At 47.2% G+C, this 22,680-nt stretch overlaps 1 protein-coding gene across 4 annotated transcripts in view; it reads right to left on the bottom strand.

Annotated features, from left to right (window-relative positions):
* Nucleotides 1-22,680, bottom strand: part of ZFAND4 (zinc finger AN1-type containing 4) — a 445,788-nt gene that overhangs the window by 46,710 nt on the left and 376,398 nt on the right. For all 4 annotated transcript variants that reach the window (XM_069610549.1, XM_069610550.1, XM_069610552.1 and 1 more), the window contains one exon: nt 6,507-7,670. In XM_069610549.1, the coding sequence (XP_069466650.1) occupies nt 6,507-7,670 (1,164 nt within the window). The remainder of the gene's footprint in view (nt 1-6,506; nt 7,671-22,680) is intronic.

Raw genomic sequence — 22,680 nt, 5'->3', positions numbered from 1 at the left:
GTTTATCCCGGTACATTGCTCAGTGGGATTTCGACAAACCAAGGTCTTGAAGGATCAGGAAGGCAGGGCACTGGTGGTACAGGGGGTCATTCAAGGGAAATTGTATACCCTGGTCAGTTATTACGCCCTAACCAAGACACGACAGAATCCCTGGAGTGGATTGAGAGACAATTGGGGGGCATACCCGAAGGGGAAATAATATGGGTGGGGGACTTCAATGCGGTACTGGATCTGATCCTTGACCGCACGGGGGGGGGGGGGGAGGCTGGCACCCAAACAGCAAGGGATCCAGTAGGGATCCAGTAGGCTCCAAGGCATGCTTTTAGTCTGGAGGATCGAAGATGTGTGGAGGGTAAGACATCTGGAGAAACTCAATTTAAGCATCACTCTGCCCCTCACAACTTTGTATCAAGATTGGATTTCTTTCTGACGTCCCAAACAACTCTGGGCCAAACCATTGGCATAAACATATTAGCTCGTACACTATTGGATTATTCCACATTAACCTAGTTGGGCGTGGAAGGGCAAGACCTCCTTGGAAGTTCAAGAGTGAGGAGCTCCCGGACACGGTTTTTAGAGAAGGACTGACAACAGCCATAGACTCATATTTTGAAACCAACAAGGGTTCAGTAGATTCAGTGGGTACTCTGTTGGAGGGATTTAAGTGTGTAATCCGAGGGGAGTGCATAGCTAGAGAATATGGGATCATAAAGCAGATCAGGAAAGAACTGATGTACATGTCCAGAAGGTCCGAGTACCACGTCCTCCTGGACCAATCTAGGATCATGTATTTCACAAACTGTCTCAACCTCCTGATCACGTGAGGAATGGCAGGGACTGGAGCGAACGCGTAAAGTAGTGAAAACTCACCACAAATGCGTCTCCTAGAGCTACTCTTGGGGGAAATTCCCTGGAGCAGAACAGTTGGCACTTCTGTTGGTGCTGTTCGTGAACAGATCCACTTGAGGGGTTCCCCAAAGGGTGAAGATCACTTGAAGGGCTTCCTGAACTAGTTCCCACTCATGGGAGACTGCTCTGCCTGCTCAGTGTGTCCGCCACCGTGTTCTCCACTCCGGCTAGGTGAACTGCAGATCAGGAGATTCCTTCGTGAACTGCCCAGTACCAGAGCTGCATTGCCTCTCTGCACAGTGGTAGTGACCCTACACCACCTCTCTTGTTGAGGTAGTACATGACCATTGTGTTGTCTGTCATTAGGACATCCTTTCCCTGTACAGATGGTAGAAAGGCCTTCAGAGCTAGTCTGCTTGCCCTCGGCTCCAACAGATTGATATGTAGTTTGGACTCTGATGGAGACCAACGACCGCCGATTGTCAGATTATTGGTGTGGGCTTCCCACTCAGTGAGTGAGGCATCCGTCACTATTATCTCCGGCCATGGCTGCCAAAAAATGTTGTCCTTTCAGAAGGTTGTCCTCGCAGGCCCTCGCAGAAGGTCCTGTGTGACTCTGCTCGGAACCTGAAGGAGGTCTGACATCCTGCCTGAGAATTGGGACTATTGAGTCCTGAGAGCACATTGGAGAGATCTCATACTCAGGAGAGCCTCTGGCACTAGGAAAATGCAGGATGCCATGAGGCCGAGCAACCTCAAAAAAAAAAAAAAAAAAAAATCAAATGCCGGAAGACGATTAGCAATCTGAAATTTGGTGACCATCTGTAGAATATGCTGATCCCTCAAATCGGGTGACAAGGCTTTTCCATAGGAGGTATACAGGAGTGCTCTGATGAATTGGAGTCTGAGATGGTATCACATTTGACTTCCTGTAATTGATGGAGAAGCCCAGTTGTGGAGAAAGTGGCAAGTCACGCTGAGATGTTTCAGGGTCTGTTTGGGAGAACGAGTCCTGGTCCACCAATCATCCAGGTAGGGGTAGAAGTGAATCCCCTATCTCCTGAGAATCGCTGCCACCACCGCCATCAACTTGGTGAAAACCCTTGGGGCGGGGGTCAGCCCAAATGGCAGAACTCGAAACTGAAAATGAGAACCGCCAACTGTGAACATCAGGTACTTTGTGCTTGTGATGGGTAGGTACATGAAAGCAAGCATCCAGAAGGTTCAATGATAACATCCAGTCTTGCAGTTGGAGAACCTGAAGGATCTGAGAAAGGGTAACCATCTTGAACTTGTCCTTCCTGAGGAACTTGTTCAAGTTTAAGTCCAAGTTTAAGTCCAAGATGGGTCTCAAACCTCCTTTTTGGAGATCAGAAAATAGAGTACCAACTCTTGTTCCTCTCTGCTACAGGTACTGTTCTATTGCACCTTTCTGTATGAGGGTCAAAATGTCCTCCTTAAACGAGCGGATCTGGAATTTACAATGAGCTGTTCCCCGGTGGATGATGCTGGGGCCTTTTAGAAAAAGAAGGCAGAAACCGTGGGCTACTGTTTCCAGTGTCCATGTATCTGAAGTAATGACTCACCACTCTTTCAGATGCTGTGAGAGCCTGCCTCCCACTGGGGTCTTGTGTATTAGGGCCTCAGAGGTTTTGGAGGCAGCTGAAACAGCGACTGAGGGCAAAGCTGCCGCTTCTTGGGCTAATTTACCACCTCTCCATCGTCCACCATGAGGGAATCTTAGTCGGCTATGACTGGCTTGTCCTCTCCCTCTTCCAATTGGAGTAGAAACAAAAGGACTTGCCCTTCCAAGATGATGTATCAGAGTAGGAATGTTGAGGCTATCTAATGGCAGCACTAAGATTTAGCTGATGCTTTTGAGGTCTGTAGCCTTTCCAGACTTGCTACCAAACTGTCTTGAGCCTTCAAAGGCATAGAGTAATCTAGATTGCACATCAGTGCAAATCCAGACTTCCTGAGCCACGAAAATCTGCGTAGCATGGTGCTAATCGCCATGGATCTGCAAATACTATCTGCAGTATCCAGACTTGAGTGGAGGCACTCACACATTGCCTACTTACCATCCTTGTGGATAGCCAGGAATCGGTCTCCCTTCCCCTTCGGGACGTAGTCAGCCGCCACTGCTGTGCAATTCCACAGGATGAACAAAAATCTAGATAAGGCACAAGTGTAATTTGCTGATTTCAAGGCCATGCTACTGGCAGTAAATACTTTCTGCGCCCAAGCATCCACCCGTGTATCATCGCTGTTAGTAGGAATGTTAGGGTAAGCAGATTATTTTGTGGACGTGGCTGCTTGATCACCAAACTTTCTGGAGTTGCCCGTTTGGTTAAATAATCTGGATTACTGCTGGACGGTCTATATTTCTTGGAAAAGTTCTCATTAACCGCAGAAATAGAATCTGGGGTTTCCCAATTTGTTGCAACCATTTTTTGGAAGGACAACATGGGATCCCTCTATGTACCTTGATCTAATATGTCCGTTAAGTCTTCCTGTTGAAAAGGAGGAGCAGGTCTACTCCATCCCAAATATTCTATTACTTTGCTCATCAATTGTCTATATGAGCTGTCAGCATGATCTGGCTTTCCAAATTCCAGCTGAGGAGATGCATCTACTTTACTGGCTGTTTGTAATACAGATATTTAGATTTATCTGAAATAAACCTATCTGGCACATTTGGAGTGCCATATTGAAGACCAAACAGTGTTTGATGATCATCAGATGGTTCATGTTCTTCATATATTGAAGAAAGACATTTGAAGAAATCTTTTTGTGGTAGAGGCTTATAAGATTTCTCTTGTGTTGCCTTCAATGGCTCCAAACAAACTCGTAGGCCACGGGGCCAATGGTGTTGAAGTCTTCGACTTAAGCGTTGATGGCTTCGATGTGGGTGTCAAAGGTTCTGACGTCGATGGAACTGATTTTGTTTTCATCGAAGATGTCTGACAAAAGGGCTGGACTCTACACCTTTTCACTCTTTCCAGGCTTTGAAGGCTCTCGATGTTCGTCAGGCTTGCGTCCCAGGCTCGCGGGTGCACAGGGGTTAGCCTTGGACTTCCCCCTCGTCTTTATGCAGAGCTACCGGGACATGGTCTTTCTTCCGTTCACTCGAGGGATTAGGGGCTTCTCTCGAAGATTTTCAACATCTCACTCCGAAACATCCCAATTTTGCTGGGGAGTCAGATTTAGTTGGACATGTTATTCTCTTGGGTGAGGAGTCATTCGAGGCTGAAGGAGACCTAGGACGTCTTTTCTTCAACTTCCTGGAAGATGAGGAATGATGTGAACGACTTCTCGATCAAGATTTCTTCGATCTTTTTCGACAATGAGAATCTCTCGACTCATCCGAAGTACTTTTTTGGGACAAAAGGGATTTTGGAATCCTACCCACTGCCAATTTTGCACTCTGAGACGTGTCAGTTATCGCCTGACAGGATTTGCACTCCTTCGTATGATGCTCCGTACCGAGGCACCAAAGGCAAACTCGGTGGGGGTAGGTGATTGACATCTTTGACCCGCAATCCTGACATTTCTTAAAACCTGTTTTATGCGTTGATGGAGTCGAAGACATGACGTTTTTCTATTTAACTAACCGAAGCGCGCCGTAATTCCTCTCGAAGCAAAAGCTGCATCAGGAAAACGAAACTGAAGCCAACGGTACAGGTGAGGAAGGCCCCTGGGTTGTGGGTGGAGAGGTCAGTTTTCGTGTCAGGAGTTGGTCATATTGCACAGCAAAAGGTTCCAGTAAGCTACCAAATGAAGAAAGATGAATACTTCTGTGGTGCACCCCTCAGGACTCCTTATGGGATTGAAGGAGGATTATTCCAACAGTGGTCACCATGGTCAGGCGGCGAACACAGAACCTTTCCCAGCACATCTTCCCTTGGAGTTGAAGTTGCGAGGACAGACTACTTGTGGCACAAGTTGAATATCTTTAAAGTTTAGAGACTCTGCTCGGAACAATGACGGCTGCAGCAAGGTCGCCCAGGCGGGAGCTGGTCATTCCACAGACAAGGCACAGATTCTCAAGTAAGGGTAAAGACTGGTTGTACCCACCGGTCCTGCGGTCCAAGTACCAACAAGGGACTTCTGAGATCAGGCAGAGGAACAGGGCTTCACCCGGCCAGTCACTTGAGTTGATGGTGGCCAGTTGCAGGGGTCATCCTCAGATTGTCAGCTGGCTGCTCTTCCTTGTAGAAGCTTTGGTTCCAACGATTATCTGTCCAACATTTTCAGGAGCCCTCCCTTTAGCCAAGATTCAGGCTGGAGAAAGTCCATGTGCACAAATAGAAAGGATCTGCACAAATTCAAACATCCATTGTCATGACATCCGTTCAACAGACTTTTGGGTGCCAGAGAATGTGGACTGGGGGAAGACAGACACACACCTTACCCAGGAAAGCCACAACGGTGCTATCAGTATATAAACATGGACGCCAAGTCTGAACGAAACCCTGATGATGACGTACTGAGAAGAATGACTCGCGCTTTGGACAACACCATGCAGTAAGAGTAAACTTTTGATGATGTTCATTGTGAGAAGAATGTAAATTACTTGCGTATTGGACACAAAATATATTGATTTACATAATAGGAAAACGGTAGCTATATTGAATCAGCAAGATTAGATGCATCTTTCAACATTATGTAGATTTAGAAATGAGTTACAAGAACCTAATGTTGGTCCACTCTTTTAGCCTGTGAATTATGGCATAGAGTTAACTAATTCGATTAAAGGTAAAGGAAAAACAAGAAATTGGTACATATTACCAAAATAAGAACAGCTTAGGGTCTACATCTCATGAACTGAAATCACAACAATTGGAATGAGTTATAGTCATCTTAACATTCCTTTTTAAACATCATAAACCGGTCAATTTTTGAGCTGTTAATGTATTAATATGTCAACAGTGGAGCATTACTATTACGTGACAGGTTTCAAATGTGACAATATTACACAGCTACAACAGGTTAGCCATTTTTATTTAATTAAAACGATGAATTCTCACATAGATTAAGTAGTAAAGACGTTTCTTTTTTGGACTTCTAGAAAAACTTAAATGGATCATTTCTTTGAAGACGAATACAACAGTATTCGAAGTGCGTTGGAAACATCATAAGATTCAGTTTAGCTTGGGTGAGGACATCAAGAAAATTGTATTATGTAATCATTCGAATTATAGTCAGTTGAAGTATGTACACGTTCATGCAAACACCAAATAGGAAGAAATCACAGTGAAATGCTACTTTATTTTTTGTCTATAGTTTAAAAATGTAAAACCTTTGTATGGATATCAATTCAAGGATTGTCGAAAATATGACATCTTATAAAGAGCTTTTGAGAGCACAGCACGAGTGCGGGCTGGCGGGGACAGAGACAGGTACTTGGTGTTGATTTCCAATTGATTTCCTTTGGATACAACCTAGCTGAAAGAAAAACAAGTCACAAAACCCAAGACGCTGGCAAAAAGTACCGGGGGTGCCACATATGCTAAAATGTGGGTGTTCTGCCTAACAAACCCAGACCCATACTGACCTAGTTGAACTTTGTTTCAAAAGCCAATTAACAGGCTCATTTCTTCGATCACAGTGTGTATTTAACAGAAAACTTCTTTAGTGCAAATACATATACTTACAAAATCAATAGTTCTGGTAGGCGATGAAGGTTGCCTAGAGCTCTCCTCTTGAAAATGTTGGAGATTAGAAGGTAGTGCAACGGTTGAGGTTCGAAGCCTGCTTGTCCCACAGGAATTATGTAAACTGTCCCTGCTTGCGCTTCGTGCCAGCGAAGCAAAAAGTTCCAAATTATTTACAGTACATATTGGTTCTTTGGAAGCCTTGTTTGCCATTTCAGTGATATCCCGAGCCTCAGTTTTAGATATTATATCTGGTCTTTTGCCAGGGGAATCTACTTTAACACCTCGAAATTTACTAGTCCTAGAAAATGAAGTATCACCAATATTGCGAACCTCCAATGATCGAAGCATAGTTTGTGATGCAGCTTGTCGTATGCTTCCAATATCTAAGCATTTTGGCTGTCTTGGTGTCTTAATAACGGAACCACGTGCCATCTGTGCAGAATAGTGAAGCGGAGACAACAGCTTGTTTCTTGGAGGATTAAATTCATGAGTGTTGAGAAGGCTGGTATCTACTGACTCTGAACTTAATGATTTTGGTACCGGTGTAAAACGTTGCTCTAAAACTGGAGAAGTGTTGTCTCCATTAGTCAATTCACGGTCTGCATTCACATTTCGTACTCCGTATAGGTCTCCATGAGGTCCAGAAGGGCTTATTCCAGTGAACAAAGAATAAGAGTCCGCAACCTGCACTGTATTTTCATCCGTTGCATACAACTCAGACTTTGGAAGATCTATGTGAAAGCCAAAATCATCCTCAATTCTGGAAATTGGTTGGTTTCCCTTAGAGTCACCCGCTTGTTTAAGGTGATGGGCAACAGGTGGAAGAATACTGTTCTTATGAATGCTTGAACTTTCTATTTCCATACGAGAGATTTTAGGCGGCAGTCCAATGCTAGATGGGGATAGAATTGGACTTTCCCAATTTTCATCTTTATTTAGGTAATCGTTAGAAATGGATGCCATTGTTCTTGTAGCAGAGGTAACAGTAGTCAAAGTTGAAAGTGCTTTTTGTGAAGACTGCAAGGATGCTCCAGGAGCAGGTGGACAAGTCTGTCCAATGTGTGGAAGCACTCTTAAAAGTCTATGCCGACCAGCTACCGTTACATTCCCAGAAGGACGAGGAGCAACAGGAGGTCTTGGTTTCAGCTTACCCTTCTTAGGCTATCAAAAAAATAAAAAACAAAAGAAATAATTATTCCAGCTTTTTAACAAATAGCTTTTATCATAAAGAAAATACAACAATCAGAAACTTTCCTAGTCACTAACTAAATATTTCTATTAGTTCAGGAAAATATCAGTGTGCCTAAATCAAGCCAGGTTAGTTGCTCTTATTAGTAAAAGTGGTGGATACCTCTAGTTCAAATTGTGTATTAAAAATAAATCTGGTTTGAGAATCCAAGATGGCCGCCGGAGAGACCACCCTCTGCTAAAGATGCTCCCGGAGCCGCCAGCCCAAAAAGTGGGTTAATTAGAGCAGTGCCCCTCCCCGGGTGCCCCTACCTGCTGGTGTTGGTGGCTGGAGTGGTGGAGCCTGTTGGTGCTGAGAAATGGGCCTGGAGGACAGAGCAGCGGAGCCCGGCCTGTCTTGGTGATAAGTGTTGGGTCCACGTCGGGAAGAGGGACACAGAGTGATCAGGCCGTGTGGAGTGACCAGTGGACGGCACCTGTGGAGCCGGTGCAGGAGGAGGCCGCGGCGGTGGGGCTCACGGTGGTGGACCCGGGGTGCGCAGCCTGGCGGGAGGCGGGGATCCGTGCGGGTCCTGGGGCCGGCCTGGACTTGCTTTGGCCCCCTCGGGTATCCCTGGGTCCCGCCTGCAGCGGTAGGAGACAAGCGGTGAGAGCGGGCGCTCCTGGGCCCAGCGGTTGACGGAGGAGGGGCTCCCTGCAGTGGAGAGGGAGGCGTGCAGCTCCTGGAGAGTTTTCGGCGGGCAAGGAACGCGGGCGGAGAGGCGGGGTCCCGCGGGTGAGCCGAGGCCGGCCCGGACATATCCTTGCCCCCTGGGGCACCCTTGGATCGCGGCCAGGCTCCTGGACTCCAGCTGAGAAGGGCTCCCGGCAGTGAAGAAAGCGGCTGCCCCGGAGCCTGCGGGAGGCTGGGAGTTGAGTGTGTGGGCGTCCCGGGGCTCCATTCTTACTGGAGGGAGGAGGAGGAGCCTGCAGCTGGGGAAGCACGAAGCGGAGCAGCTGCAGGGGAAGGCCTGGAGCTATAGCTGTGAATTGAGCAACAGTCCTCAGAATCTGTGAAAGGGGGATGATCGTTGGAGGATAGTGGGAGGAGGACTTTTAAGGGGGGCAAGTGACACAAAGTCATCTGGAGCTTTGAGTACTGCGCCCGCTCCTTGGCCCCTCACCCCTCCGCTCTATTTGCCATACTAGGGGTGTGCCAGCAGTGTGCAGAGAAGTTGGCCCCCGCCCTTGTGCTACATATTGGGGCAAGTGTGGCATTCTGGAACTTTTTCAGAGACCTCAGGCCATTGTAAGGTTGCATCAGGTCTCCAGAAGGATACAAGCACCCCAGACACACTGGGCACACGGCGGGGGGTGCTTGTGCTCCAGTCATCTGGGGGGTACGTGGTACAAGGACCCGGAGGTGAGTGGAGAAAACAGGCCTGTACGTGGGAGTGGTGTTGGGTTCGGTCAAGGGAGGTGGTGGTGCCGGGCAGTCTCATTGCGGAAAGGATGTCTAAGAACAGAGGAAAGGCGCCAGGGACCCCGGCGAAGGGTGAGAATAAATGTCTGAAGGGGACGCTACAGAAGTTATGGAGAAAGGAGGAGGGGGCGGAGTCCGCGGAAAGGAAAGAGAGTAGCAGGAGCAAGGAGGGGTGGGCCCTGGAAGATGGACAAGGGGAAGAAAGGGTCAAAAAGAAACTCCTGGAGGACTGTTTTCAATCCCTTGGAGATAGGATGGTTCGAGTCATGCAAGGGCAACTTGACAAAATGAAGTAGGAACTCGCTGGGGCGATCCGGGAAGTGAACAGTGACTTAACCAACCTGGGCTCAAGGGTGGACACCACTGAATGGGCCCTCCAAGATTTGGCAGAAAATTCTCATAAAGTGCAGGAATGGGTGAAGAGTCTGGCCAACGCTACTCACAACCTTGAGCTTCAAACCGAGGATCTTGAGAATAGGTCTAGGAGGGCCAACATTAGAGTAAAGCTTTTACCGGAGTCTGTCTCAGATTCAGACCTATCGACGGTGAGGTTGCTGTTTGCCCCCCTTGCTGGTGTCTCGAGCCCAGAGGAGGTCTGGACAGGGCTCACAGAGTGGGACCCAGAAGGGATGACCCGGTGCCCGACCGCATGATGTCCTAATGGCGCTGCACGAGTACGCTCAAAAAGAGAAAATTTAAGGGCTGCAAGGGGGGCGGATGCCATCAGCTTCAATGGGTCATCGATTCAACTGTTTCAGGATCTCTCGGCTATTAGCCTTAATAAGAGGGGGCGGATGCGTCCCATAACGCAGGAGGTGCAGAAGAGGGGCTTGAAATACAGGTGGACTTTTCCATTTGGCTTGGTGTTTGAACTGGACGGAAGACAGAAGGGTCACATCAATGGAGGAGGGTGCGTCCATCCTTGGGATAGAGGTGGACCAAGCCTCAAGTGAATCGCTGGATGGGGGGAGAGCTAGTCCCAAATGTAAGGAGTGGGAATGGTCAACACAGGTGCCAAGGAGGAAAGTGAGAAGGAGGAAGAAGAGCCCAGCGGGGGTCCCCCCTGGGGGAGAGGCTGCGGGTATGCAGGGAGAGGCAGGGAGGGTGTCGCCAAGTTGACTTCTGGGTTACATTCTGATTGGTCTTTGGGGTGCCCGGGGTGGGGTGTTTAATTGCGGTTGAAAAGGCTGGGGAGGGTTGGGGTCATGGAGGATTACCTTGGGGTCAGGGATGACCTGCCAATGGGGTCGCGGGGGGGGAGGGGGGTGGGGGAGCGGCACTGCTCCCGAGGGAGAGGGTCGGGGGGGCTAGAGGCTGGCAGTGTCCACCCAGTGAGGGGGGGGTTTATGGGTTTGGAGGGGGGGTTTCAGGGCTTGGTCTTGTCGGAGGGGGAGTCGTGGTATTTTTTGGGCAATGGGTGAAGGTTTGAAAATCTTGTCCCTGAACGTCAGGGGTCTGAATTCACCGCTGAAGAGAAAAAAGGTGGAACTCATGCTGGCGAGGGAAAAGCCTGACATTATTAGTCTTCAGGAAACGTATATACAAGAAAAGGACAGAATGAGAGTGAGGCTGAAGGGATTTGACCGCATCCATCAATCGAACGGTCAAGGGAAGAAAGGGGAGGTCCTCATAGCCCTAAGAAAGGGTTTGGAGGTTGTGGTTATAGGTTCTTCCCGAGATGGTTTAGGCAGGTTCCTGGTGTTGAACCTTCAAAGTGGCAGGGAGGTTTGGTCAGTGGCTACCCTATATGCGCCTAACACGGGGCAGGATCACTTTATACAAATTATGTTGGGTAAATTGGAAAGGGCGGCTAAGGGTAGCATAATACTTACAGGGGATTTCAATCTAGCCTGGGATCCGGCGAGGGATAGGAGCGCGAGAATCTTTCATGCCCAGACTAAGCCCTCCAGTGAGTTACTGTCTAAAATGGAGAACCAGGCTTTGGTGGACGCGTGGCGGGTAAAGAGGGATAATGATAGCGGGTATACCTTCTACTCATGTGCATAGATCTGCCTCTAGGATAGATTATGTAATGATGTCCCGTGCTCTGGTCGGAAAGCTCAGGGGAATTGAGGTGGGCACGATTTCGATTTCAGACCATGCCCCGATTGTGTTGGAGCTTTCACTGCCGTCTCGGGCAGGGGGGCTATGGAAGTGTAAGTACCCTTCTCATATTTTTAGGGATGTGGTGCTCCAGGAAGAGCTGCGACAAGAAATGGTTCATTTCTTTCAGAAGAATGTTACAGAGGGCATGGACCCCGGGATAGTATGGGATGCTTTTAAAGCTACCATTAGAGGGGCGATTATTGGGATCAAGGCGAGGGAGAGGGAATGCAGGAAGATGGAGGAGGATCTAGAGGCAAAGTTGAAAGTGGTCATGCAGGAGCTGGCTGTTCGACCCTCCGCAGAGACCAGAAGAAGGTATAGGGTGATTATGGGCCAGTTGGACACGATAGTCGTCTAAGGCGGAGGGGACTCTGCTGCACCTTAAACAGAAGTATTATGTGAAGGCGAACAGGGCGGATAAGTTGTTGGCAAGAAAGCTGAGGAGCGAGGAGAAGGATAGAACGATACTGAGAATTAAGACGGCGGGGGAGGAGGGAGGAGACTCATGAGATCAAAAGGGAATTTGCGAGGTACTATGGGGAAGTGTATAGATCTCATAGCCCAGTGGAAGGGGACCAGGGGAGGTACCTGGAAGGTTGCCAGCTTGTCGGGGTCGATGTGGCAGAAAGGGAGGCGCTTGAGAAGGATCTAACTATAGAGGAGGTCCACAAGGCTATCGCGGCCCTTCCCCTCGGCAAAGCTCCTGGGCCTGATGGGTTCATGGCAGACTTCTATAAAACCTTTAGGGACGTACTGGCCCCGAGACTGCTTGCTTTATATAATACCTTCGGAGGAGGGAAAGGGATAACCCCATCTATGGAGGAAGCGAAGGTGGTGCTGCTCCCTAAACAGGGCAAAGACCCTACGTTGTGCGGGGCATATAGGCCGATCGCTCTAATTAACTTGGACGCGAAGATCTTGGCGTCTCGGCTCGAACCTCTTCTTCCATGCCTAGTAGAGCAAGATCAGTCTGGTTTTATTAAGGGGAGGCAGACGCACGACAACACCAGGAGGATTGCCCATATTATAGAGAAAGTGAATAAATCTAGGATGCAGGCTATTGTGGTGGCCCTTGACGCTGAGAAAGCGTTTGACAGAGTGGAGTGGAGCTTTCTCTTTAACACCATGCGCAAGATGGGTTTCGGGGACATATTTATGGGTAGGATAGAGGCGAACTATTGTAATCCAACACTGCGCCTGATGATTAATGGGGAGGCGTCCGATCCAGTGGCTGTATCTAGAGGCACGAAGCAGGGCTGCCCGCCGTCACCGCTTCTTTTTGCTATTTATTTAGAGCCGCTCTTGAGTAAAATCCGACTTAATGAGATCAAAGGGGTGATGTTTGGGGGGAGGGAGCATAGGGTGGCCGCCTTTGCGGATGACATGTTGCTAACCCTAACGAACCCCTGAGTATCTCTGGAGGCAGTCGACAGAGTTTTTGGGGAGTTTGGTCAAATTGCAGGGCTACGGATCAATAAAAGTAAGTCTGAGGTGTTGTGCTTACAGATAGCCCCTGGGGTGGAGAAGGAATTAAGGGAAAGTTTCGAGTTTGCCTGGGCGAAGGGTCAAATAAGGTATTTGGGGACCGTTATCACGGGCACGATAGAGCAAATGTATGAGTCGAATTATCTCCCGCTATTGGGGACAATTAAGGGGCTGCTTTTGGGCTGGGGTCCACTGGCTGTGTCCTGGTTAGGCAGGGTTCATGTCGTAAAGATGGCTATTCTTCCAAAATTGTTGTACTTATTTATGGCATTACCGGTCAGGGTACCAGCCCCTTTCTTTAGAAAATTGAGAAAGCTCACTCAGGCTTACATATGGGGGGGTGGGGGGGGACGAGGAATCCTAGACTTCCGAGTAGGCTGATATAAATGCCCAGAAATAAGGGGAGTTTGGGGGAACCAGATATGGCGAACTATCACCGGGCAGCCCAGTTGAGGGTACTATACAAGACTGGTTGAAAGAGGACAGGGGGAAGGTGTGGAGGGAAATGGATAGAGCGGTGGTGGGTTACGGGCTGGAGGGGATTCTGTGGCTGCCTCCGGAGGATAGACCCAGGAGGATGTACTGCAGTGCGATTAAGGAAGTGGTGGGTAGGCAATGGGATGACACGGTGCATAGATCTAAGTTCACTACCTTCCCATCGCCTCACACCCATTTTTGTTAATCCTCAGTTCACCCCTGGGCTGGGGACCGAATCCGGATTTGATGCGTGGCAAGAGGGGGGTTGTAGGTGCCTCAAAGATCTTTACGACGGAGGGCAGGTGAGGGACTTCTATAACTGCAAGAACACTTTCGGGGTGGGGGGAAAAGGAGCAATTCCGATATCTGCAGCTAAGACACTGGGCCCAACACCCTGCTATAAAAGGGGTGGCCACTAGGGAGCTTACCCAATTCGAGAAATATGTTTGTACTAACACAGGGGACAACCATCTTGTGGGGGATCTTTATAGGCTGCTCAAGGAGGGGGAGGAGGTGGGTAAGAGGGGTTTCATGACTAATTGGGAGAAAGAAGCTGGGCAAGCAATTTCATTGGCGCAATGGCAATCCTTATGGACGCGGATTCCCAGGCTGACAAATTCTTTACAACTCCAAGAAATCTGGGTGAAGCTGATGTATCAGTGGCACCTCAACCCCCACAGGTTAGCTAAAATATATCGGCCCGGAACCGGTACCACATTATGTTGGAGGGGGTGTGGGGAGGAGGGCACCTGGGGACACGTGTGGTGGCTCTGCCCAAAGGTGGTTCCGTTTTGGCTCAAGATTCGTGAAGGGGTACGAGACATGACGGGCACTGCTACCACTGGGGGCGCGAACATGGGGTTTTTTATGTTGGGGCTGGATGGTACCCTAGACAAGATACGTGATCTTGGTGATGGCGGGGGCTCTGGTGATAGCACAGAAATGGAAGGCAAGGGAGGGGCCCACGGAGCATGAATGGGTAAGGAAGGATTTGGAGGCTAGCGGCGCTGGAGATGGTGACCTACTCATTGAGAGGAGAGTATCAATTGTTTCTTTTGGACTGGGACTTGGTGTTGCAATTTCTCAAATGAGACTCCAGGGCTGCTTGGTGCCCGCGTAGCATGAAGCTTCTGGGATTGGCATGAGGACCTGGATATGGGGTAAGGGACAGGGAGAGGGAGGTGGCTTGGAATGGGAGGACTCTGGAGCATGAGTGGATCCAACCGATGGAACTTGGACTATGTGCAGAATGGGTGGGTGGTGGTGGTGGGGGAAGGGTAAAGTAAGGACACTACAATGGACAGAACCTGAGAGAAATATAGTGATGCATCAAGACCCGTGGGGGTGGGAGGGCAGGGCATGTTGGGGGGGGGATTAGGGGGGAGGGCTATGGTTTCTTTGTTCAGTTGTATGTTATAAATGCCAATAAAAAGTTCTATAAAAAAGAAAAATCTGGTTACAGAATACTGCCAGTCACACTGGCACACTAGGCAGTTGCTTTCTACCATAATCTACAGTTACTGATTGAGCAACTTACGACAGATTCCATTTGCATTATGATTTGAGCCCACAAAACTAGAAACATTGTAAACAGTCAAAATAACTTTTGGGACAGTAATTGTGAAACACTGAGCTTTTTTGCCATAGTCGGCCACAACCATTCTGAAAAGCAACACTAACGTGTGGAAGTCAGATCAAAATATAATACATTTGTAACCAGAGTAGCTTTAGTAGCAAAAACAATTTTCCATGCTACTACGAACCCAAGCCCTCTAATAATCCTTTGTTTAGTGTCTCACTATCTGTTGGTAGCGGAAAACAGGAGAATAGAAACAGCATGTCTAGGAAAGGTGTGTGTGGTGAAAATAAACTGCAACACAAACCTCGGAGTGGAAGCGTATTATTAGACACAAACCTGTTATCTAACTCTGCTCGAGCAGGATGGCATAATTTACAACATGTTACACTCCAAATCAATACTCAGGGTGGTAAAAACATTTTTATTTATCCATTTACTAATCAATGAACCACCTGTCCGAAAACAAATTTGGTCAAAATGACTAAATGTGCCATATTTGGCAAAGAATGCTTATGGACAAATGTCTAAACAGAAAAACTGAGCAAGTCATTCAGGGCATTTTCTAAAAACCTCTGGCATCACTCTATAATCCAGAAAAATATCTGTTTGTGGCGAACATCTGGTGATTTAACATGCAACTTTTTCTGGAATTAAACGAAAGTTGGCTTGTCAAAAATTATAGTAACAACTTCAAAACTAAAGCTTTTTTCACACTTTAAAAGTAACCTATACGACAAAGAAAACACATGTAACAATAGCCCTACGTTTCAGCTATTACAAAACACATGTATTTATTAGTTACTGTTGATAATCCTTCAGATCATCAATACTGGGAAACAAAGTTTCCCTTTTTAATTATTGTGCTTTTCAACATTGCAAACAGCACCTTACACAATATAGTGCACTGCAATGGGTAAATGTTTGTTCACCCTAGCTCTTGATATATAGGATTTGTTTTAGGATTTTTGGTTACTTTTATATGTGCCTAAAGACGAAATGGTGGGAGCAGTTAAATCTTTACCGTTTTTTGCAATATTTCTGGTGTGCACATTCTCATTTACTGTCTTCGGCTACTAAAACGTGGCTAGTGCCCTGAAATGGCTGTGCCACGAGATTTTGCTTGTTCTTTGGTCATATTATATTTTGCCCTTCTTCTGGCCTTTTAGGTCAGGAAAGTCCTTGCAAGGTCACACACTTGCCTGAGAAAGCGGTGGCTTTCGCGGTCTAGTGAGCCTCTGTGTGCACAGCCCAGGAAGGGAGCAGCAGTGTTCTAGTTCCAGTCCACATCCATGGTGCCAGAAAGGCTGGGTGTGAGGCAAATGTGAAACCAGTAGTTGTCCCTGATTGGACAACTACTGGCTGTTTGAATGGTGCAGATGCTTACCATTGGTTGGCTTGGACTTGCTTCCAGCTCGGAATTTGGAAAGATGTGGGCCTCTGCAGCCAGTTATGAAGATCTTCAGTGGATCCAATAAACCCTTGAAGAAGAGCAGCCTGCTTAAGATAGGCAGAAGACTCCTGAAGTGGCCCAGTATGCCTTCTGTTAGGGAGATTTATTTATTTTTATGCTTCATCCCCTCTCCTAGTGAGGCCGGCAGCACTTTGTTGGACCTCTGAACCCTTTTCTTTCAATCCTGAATGAGTGGAGGCTTTTTCCACTCATTCATTCATTCTTAAGGGTCGAGAGATAATTAGTATCTCTCCCAAACAGTCAGAGATTGGCACACACCACCTTCAGTGGAGTGCCAAAGGGATAACTAGGACCCCCCTCTCCTTCTCTCTGCTCCTGTGACCTTTTTGTCACAGACAATCTCCCAGTTATGGCTGGTGGCAGTGGACGTGTTTTACCAACTATTCGTTTTTGTACTGCAGGCTATGTCCATAGCCCCGGAAGTGCACATTAGGGGCAACCAAGTAGCAACCTGGGGCCTCCCCATTACTAGCATGGTTGTTCTTGGTTAGCCCTTCTTCTACCGTCCCGGGAGGGGGAGGTCAGTGTGCGTCTTTTGCCTTTGGCGGGAAATCTTGGGTGTCCCTATCTAGGCTCCAGAGTGTCGGAGCAGGCAGGAAGTGGGCAAGGAGTTTTCCACCCCCGGTCTTTTGTCTGCCAGAGTGCCTGAATAGGACGAGCTCCAACAGGGGGTCTGGCTGTTTTGATTGGGACAGCCAAACACTACTTTCTGTAACATTCTGAGGAGAGTGTGCTGGAATTGTATAAAAGGTGACGCCTCTGGAGTGAAAAGCAAGTCGTCCAGAGACGCCTGCAGACCGTATGCAACACTGAAGCAACCACTGTTGTGCTGACCCCATTTTCTGTGCGACAGAGGAGCTCCGAAAATGACTCCTTCCCTTTGGCTGGTGGGAACAACCAGTCCCAAGAAACTGAATTGACCCATCTCCCCAGTCCTAGCAGTTTCCAGACCTGCCGAACCCCAATACCAAGAGACCTGCGGCCCATTTCGAATGCATCATTGTGGAAAGGACGAATCGATACAAATCTTTGCTGAAACCGTAAGGACACTCCAGAGATCTGATCCAACTCACCCAGATCACCTCATCAAAGAGTGGTACAGCAGGAAGCGAAGAAGATTGACCGGGCGATCTGTGTCCTTTATAGGTGCTGCAGAAAAAGCACCAAAACCGCACAGTGAACCAAGAAGTTGCTGAAAGTCGTGTCCCAGGTCCTAACTCGAGACGGCTGGTGAGAGATCCTGTCCATTGTCCTGCCTTCAGTCATCAGACCAAGGAATCCAGAGGTCGGGTCCAGAGCTACAACAGCACGGAGCATTCAGCACAAACATTTTCTACCAACCCAAGGTACTGTGGGGGAAAACATGCTATTGCTTACCTGATTACAAGTTGTCGCTCCAGAGCGTTGAGTGCATGTGGGGGTGTCCAGGTTCTATTATTATTTATCCATTATTTATCTGTAGTCCTTTGCTCAGCACTTTCCACATCTCCCTCCTCCCCCTCTCCAATGCACTTGCACGTTATCAATGTCACTGGGCCTAGAAAGATCGCCGTTTTGTTCTCCCTTGTTCCCCTCCCTTGCCTCGTCGCGCTCTGAGACACTTGTGTACGACCGCGATACAAATAAAATATCAATATAAACCCCCTCTCACCTCCGACCCAAGGCGTTGATTGTATCCCTTCATCAAGTTCTTCTTTTAGGTCTCCCTTGTTAGTTGTTAATATGCTGCTTCAATAACACTAGAGACTGGAAGAAATCCACAGGAATTAGTTGTATTCTGCTACCCGTCAAGACTTTGAGCACGCTCTGAACTGCCTTTAGCTAGGGTTGCGTTTTGGGACTTACAAGACTTACTAGGTGAAAAAAAACCTCTCTAGAACCTTTAACAAAGCTCATGTTACACTAACTAACCATTTTCCTCACTTTAAGTGGCTTTACTATGTGTTTGCCGAGTAAATGCACTACCATAATAACTTAAAACTGCAGGTGCGCGTAATAAGTGATAGTACAACAACTTTTTCTTTTCTCTTTCGAATGTTGCTACAAATGTAACCGCGAACAAACACAAAAGTGAAAGTGCCCTTTGAAGTGTATTCTCAAGTATTCCAAAGTGTTCTAGTGTAAGCGTCTAAAGTATTTAAAGTGATTCTGGTGTAAATATCATAAATATGTAATACATTACTCACCGTAATCGTATTTCTAATGCTTGTATCTGCTTAGATTCACATGCTAACCATAGGCTGACATCTAGTGGTAGCTGCAGAGCATTACATGTTTTGTTTTCGAAACTGGAAAAGGGACGTCGACAGGGCCTGCCAGTAATACTATCCCTTGTGGGACGTCTACTGTGCCCATAGTCCAAAGCATGGAGGTCCCTCGATTGTTTTGTTTCTGACATGAGGTTGCATGAAGTGTAGCGTCACTGCAGAAGCAATAAAACAGATAAAATCGAAGCAGATACAAGCATCAGAAATACAATTATAGTGAGTAATGTATCCCTTCTGAGGCTTGTGGAATCTGCTTAGAGCACATGCTATGGATAGTTTAGCCAGCAGTATCTAGAGAAGGTGGTGGGTTGTGAGAAGGTACAGTGGCAAATAGATGTTTAAGCACTGATTGTCCCACCTGTGAAACTGCTTTAGAATGTGTGTCAATGTAGTAGTGCTGAGTAAAAGTATGAATAGAGCTCCATGTAGCTGCTTTGCAAATGGTGTCCACAGCGACGTTTGCGTTAAAAGCCAAGGTAGCTCCTGTACCTCCGGTAGAGCGAGATCTTGGTGTGAAAGGCAGAGTCTTATTTGATAGGGAATCGCAGAGCTGTATGCATTTCACTATCCATCTGGAGATGGAGTTCTTTGAAACGCAATCACCTTCCCTGCCAGGTGCTATGGAGATAAACAGTTTGTCTGTTTTACTTAGCGGTTTTGTTTACATAGTAAAGGACCGCCACCCTTACATAAGTGTATGGAGTTTTTCCCCAGATGAGCTTGAAGGGTTTTGAAAGAAAGCTGGTAGTTCGATGGACTGATTGGCATGTAACTTAGATATGAACTTCAGTGAAAACCTAGGATGTGTTCTTAGTGCCAACTTGTCTTTGTGGACAACAAAGAAAGGGTTTTGCACTGACAATGGTTGAAGTTCACTGACTCTTCTTATGGAGGTGATAGCCACTAGAAATGCAGTTTTTGTATGCAAGGTGTTTAAGGATGGACTTGTGCATAGGCTCAAAGGGGGTTCCTATGAGCTTTGGAAGTACCACATAGTTCCGACTCTGGAGGTGAGTCATTCCCTCCATGAATGCCTTAATGACTGGGACTTTCCACCAGGACACCTTGCATTGAGAAGTGGTGTAAGCGAATAAAGCCACCAGGTGAACCTTGATGGAGTTGAATATTAGTGCGGAGTCTAGTAAGCGTAGCATGTAGTGGAGAATGTGCGATGGAGTACATATCAGTCGGGATTACACTGTTAGGCAAAGTTCGAATGCAGTACTCTCTGGGAACACTACAAACAACCATGACTACAGGTATAGGCACCCCAACCTTTCGTATAAGCTTGTACTACAACGTTCTGGTAGGGTGTTGAGCAGCCAGGCTGATCTCAAGAGGGGAAATGTGAGCAGTAGTGGAGTTACAAAGATTCACAGTTATTCAAATAAACTCTTACACTCAAGGTTTCTTGCATAAACAATTATCAATGTATTTATCAGTCAGTTATAAAGCCTTCTTCAGAAGGGAGCAATAGAATAGTAACACAACAATACTGTACACTGAGTTTCGGGATCAGACAAGGCCCTTTTGGGATGGCCCACAGACACAACCTACACTCACAGGTGACTTCAGTAACAAGGGTGCTGGGGACATAATACCTTACTGTTGGCATACAGAATACTCTTTAAAAGTAAAGTAAAAGACAAAGGTTATTAGAACACAAGAAATACAAATAGTCATAAGCCAGGCAATTACTTTTAGATCGCTCTTCGAAGAGACATTCAATTCAATAGGCTAAGCCAAAGTCAATAGGCCAAAGTCTTTGTATAGGATGCAGCACTTCGGGTAAGTAAATGGAAAAGTCTTTGCACAAGTTCTTAGGAGTCTGAGAACAAGAAGAATCAAATGTAGGGCCACAAGCATATTAGACTTGTGAATTGTAGAAGTTACAAGGACTTCCACAGTAAGAGGTAAGTTCTCTAAGGCTTGTTTTACAGTACCTCAGTAAAGAAGAAAAAGATGCAGCTGAAGACTTCTGTTCCTGTACAGCTCTGCAGATCTCACTGTTCCTGGGCCTCAGTCATGGGGGCAAGAGGGAGGACGTCGGGGGACTCCTGCACTGTACTGGCACCGCCAAAGCTGGCAACTGGCAAACTTTACTTTCAGTGGCGGTTTCGCGTTTCAGCTCCTTGCGGTACAGCAGATAGCAATAAGCGCGGTTCCTGGCTGTCAAGGTGGACTTTCCTCACATCTGAGGTCCCACATTCTACTGAGGGGGGCAGGGGGGTGAGGCTTGGTCAGTACTGCTTTGTGGGAGTCCGGAGGATCTTCCAAAAGCTTTTGGCCAGCTTACAAGCAACACACAATCTGGTGTCCCTCTCCCTGGCTCTACGGTTTCCTGCAGCACTCTGAGGAAATGCAACCAGCTCCGAGATGGGTGTTCAGGTGACTTACTTGGGAGTTGATTGGTTCCACCAACTCAAAGGGAGAAGTCGTCCTTGCAGGGCTTCTCTGTCGGTGCAAACTTGGCGATTCGGACCTGCAGCAGGGCTTCACTGGGCAAACCAACGGACCAGGAGTTGCAGCAGCCGTCCCATTCAAGCTCTTCTTCGGTTTCCTCGTCTCGTGGTCGACTCTGCCTTCCAAGACAAGAGGCTCGCCTTTTATTCAGTTCTCTCCTATTCATGCCAGCCAGCTGCCACTCATCCAGTAGGGTGGCTGTCCTTCCCGGACAGTCAGCCAGCCAATCACCACAGAGTGCATTTGTGTCTCCTAGGAGACTAAGCACAGGGAGTTTCGGGCTCCTACCTCACTTCCTGCCTACCCCAGACACTCTGGAGCCAGAGGCAGTTGTCACTTCTGAAGCCCGCCAAAGGCAAATGAACAAAGAGACCATGTGAAACGGTAAATGTATAGTTCCTTTATATTTATATTGGCCTAAGCCTAGTCGCTCCACGAGGAAAACCGCGTTGCAAAGTTCCGAATTAGAATTGACTTCAAACGCCATCTTGAAAAAAATCCTCCATCTTGATTCTAACTTCTGCTCTCTTCAGTAATGACGAACTATGTTTTCAGCTGGCAGAACAGAAACGACCTTTGAGCCTATGTCAACATTAGGGCTGGCAGAGCAGACTATTTGTCCTGTGCAAACAGACCTTGGAGTCAGAATGAACTCTCATTCAAAGTGTTATCTAAGTCTACAAAACTCATTCTCATCAAACAGTGATATACAATGCATGTAAACTAATGCTGTGTGTTTGTAAAGGAATCCCGTGTACATTTCTTGAAATATAATTTACTCTAAAAAGCTAAAGATCCACACAGCTGACGGCAAAGTTTGTCAGTATGTTTAAGGAACCTTGGAACCAAAGTGAACTTCAATTTAAAGTGTTTTCTGCATCAATAGCCTCAGCCATATTCAAACATAAGAGCTGAATGTTAGACAAACTAGAACGGTGTACCTTAGCAACAAGCCATTCAATTTTTTTCTTGAAACTGGGATCAACCTAAGCTGGAGAACCAACGCCACCATTGAATCTTCAAGGATGGGACAACATGTCAAAAGTACAAACCAATATTGTATATTTGTTATGTGAACTGGGCACGAACACAAATTTGTAACATGTTAGTTTGGAGATGGGCTGAGCTATGACCAGGACTGTGTATAAATACTGCATGTTTTGTGATGACCAGGACTCACTCCCCTCGCAGTGTTTTCTGGTACACACACTGCGAGGTGTTGGGAGCCAGATAGCTATCTGCTTTGATATTTGAATCTGTACAGAATAAAGTTATTCATAACTTTTGACTTTGTGACCGGCGGATCCAATTTTTGGTGGTACTAAGCCTCGATATTCTTTGCTTGATCTTGCAACCAAACCTGGCTTGGCACGCAGAGAAAAACTTAAGGACCTTTCCACAAAAAATGGCGAAAAAAAGAAGACCGGGAACCGTTTTAACAAAGGAGCCTCAGGCACCATATTGAAAAATCTGGATCCCGCGATTTAACGTTACCGGAGCTGCGAACAGTTCGCTGTCAGGGTAAATCATGGTAGTACATTGTAAAACCACTGCCACCAGCCATTCTGAGAGGAAAGGGTAACATTTGACTGTTACAGGAGTAACTAGACATAGGGGATACTAAGTAAACCATCCAGCACTCTATTGTAAGATAAGGTGTGCTGGGTCTAGAA

Source organism: Ambystoma mexicanum, chromosome 8, assembly GCF_040938575.1.
Source record: "Ambystoma mexicanum isolate Mex_15411 chromosome 8, UKY_AmexF1_1, whole genome shotgun sequence".
Classification (NCBI taxonomy): Eukaryota; Metazoa; Chordata; class Amphibia; order Caudata; family Ambystomatidae; genus Ambystoma; species Ambystoma mexicanum.
The sequence above is the reverse complement of the archived record's forward strand: the minus strand, read 5'-3'. Positions and strand labels throughout refer to the sequence as shown.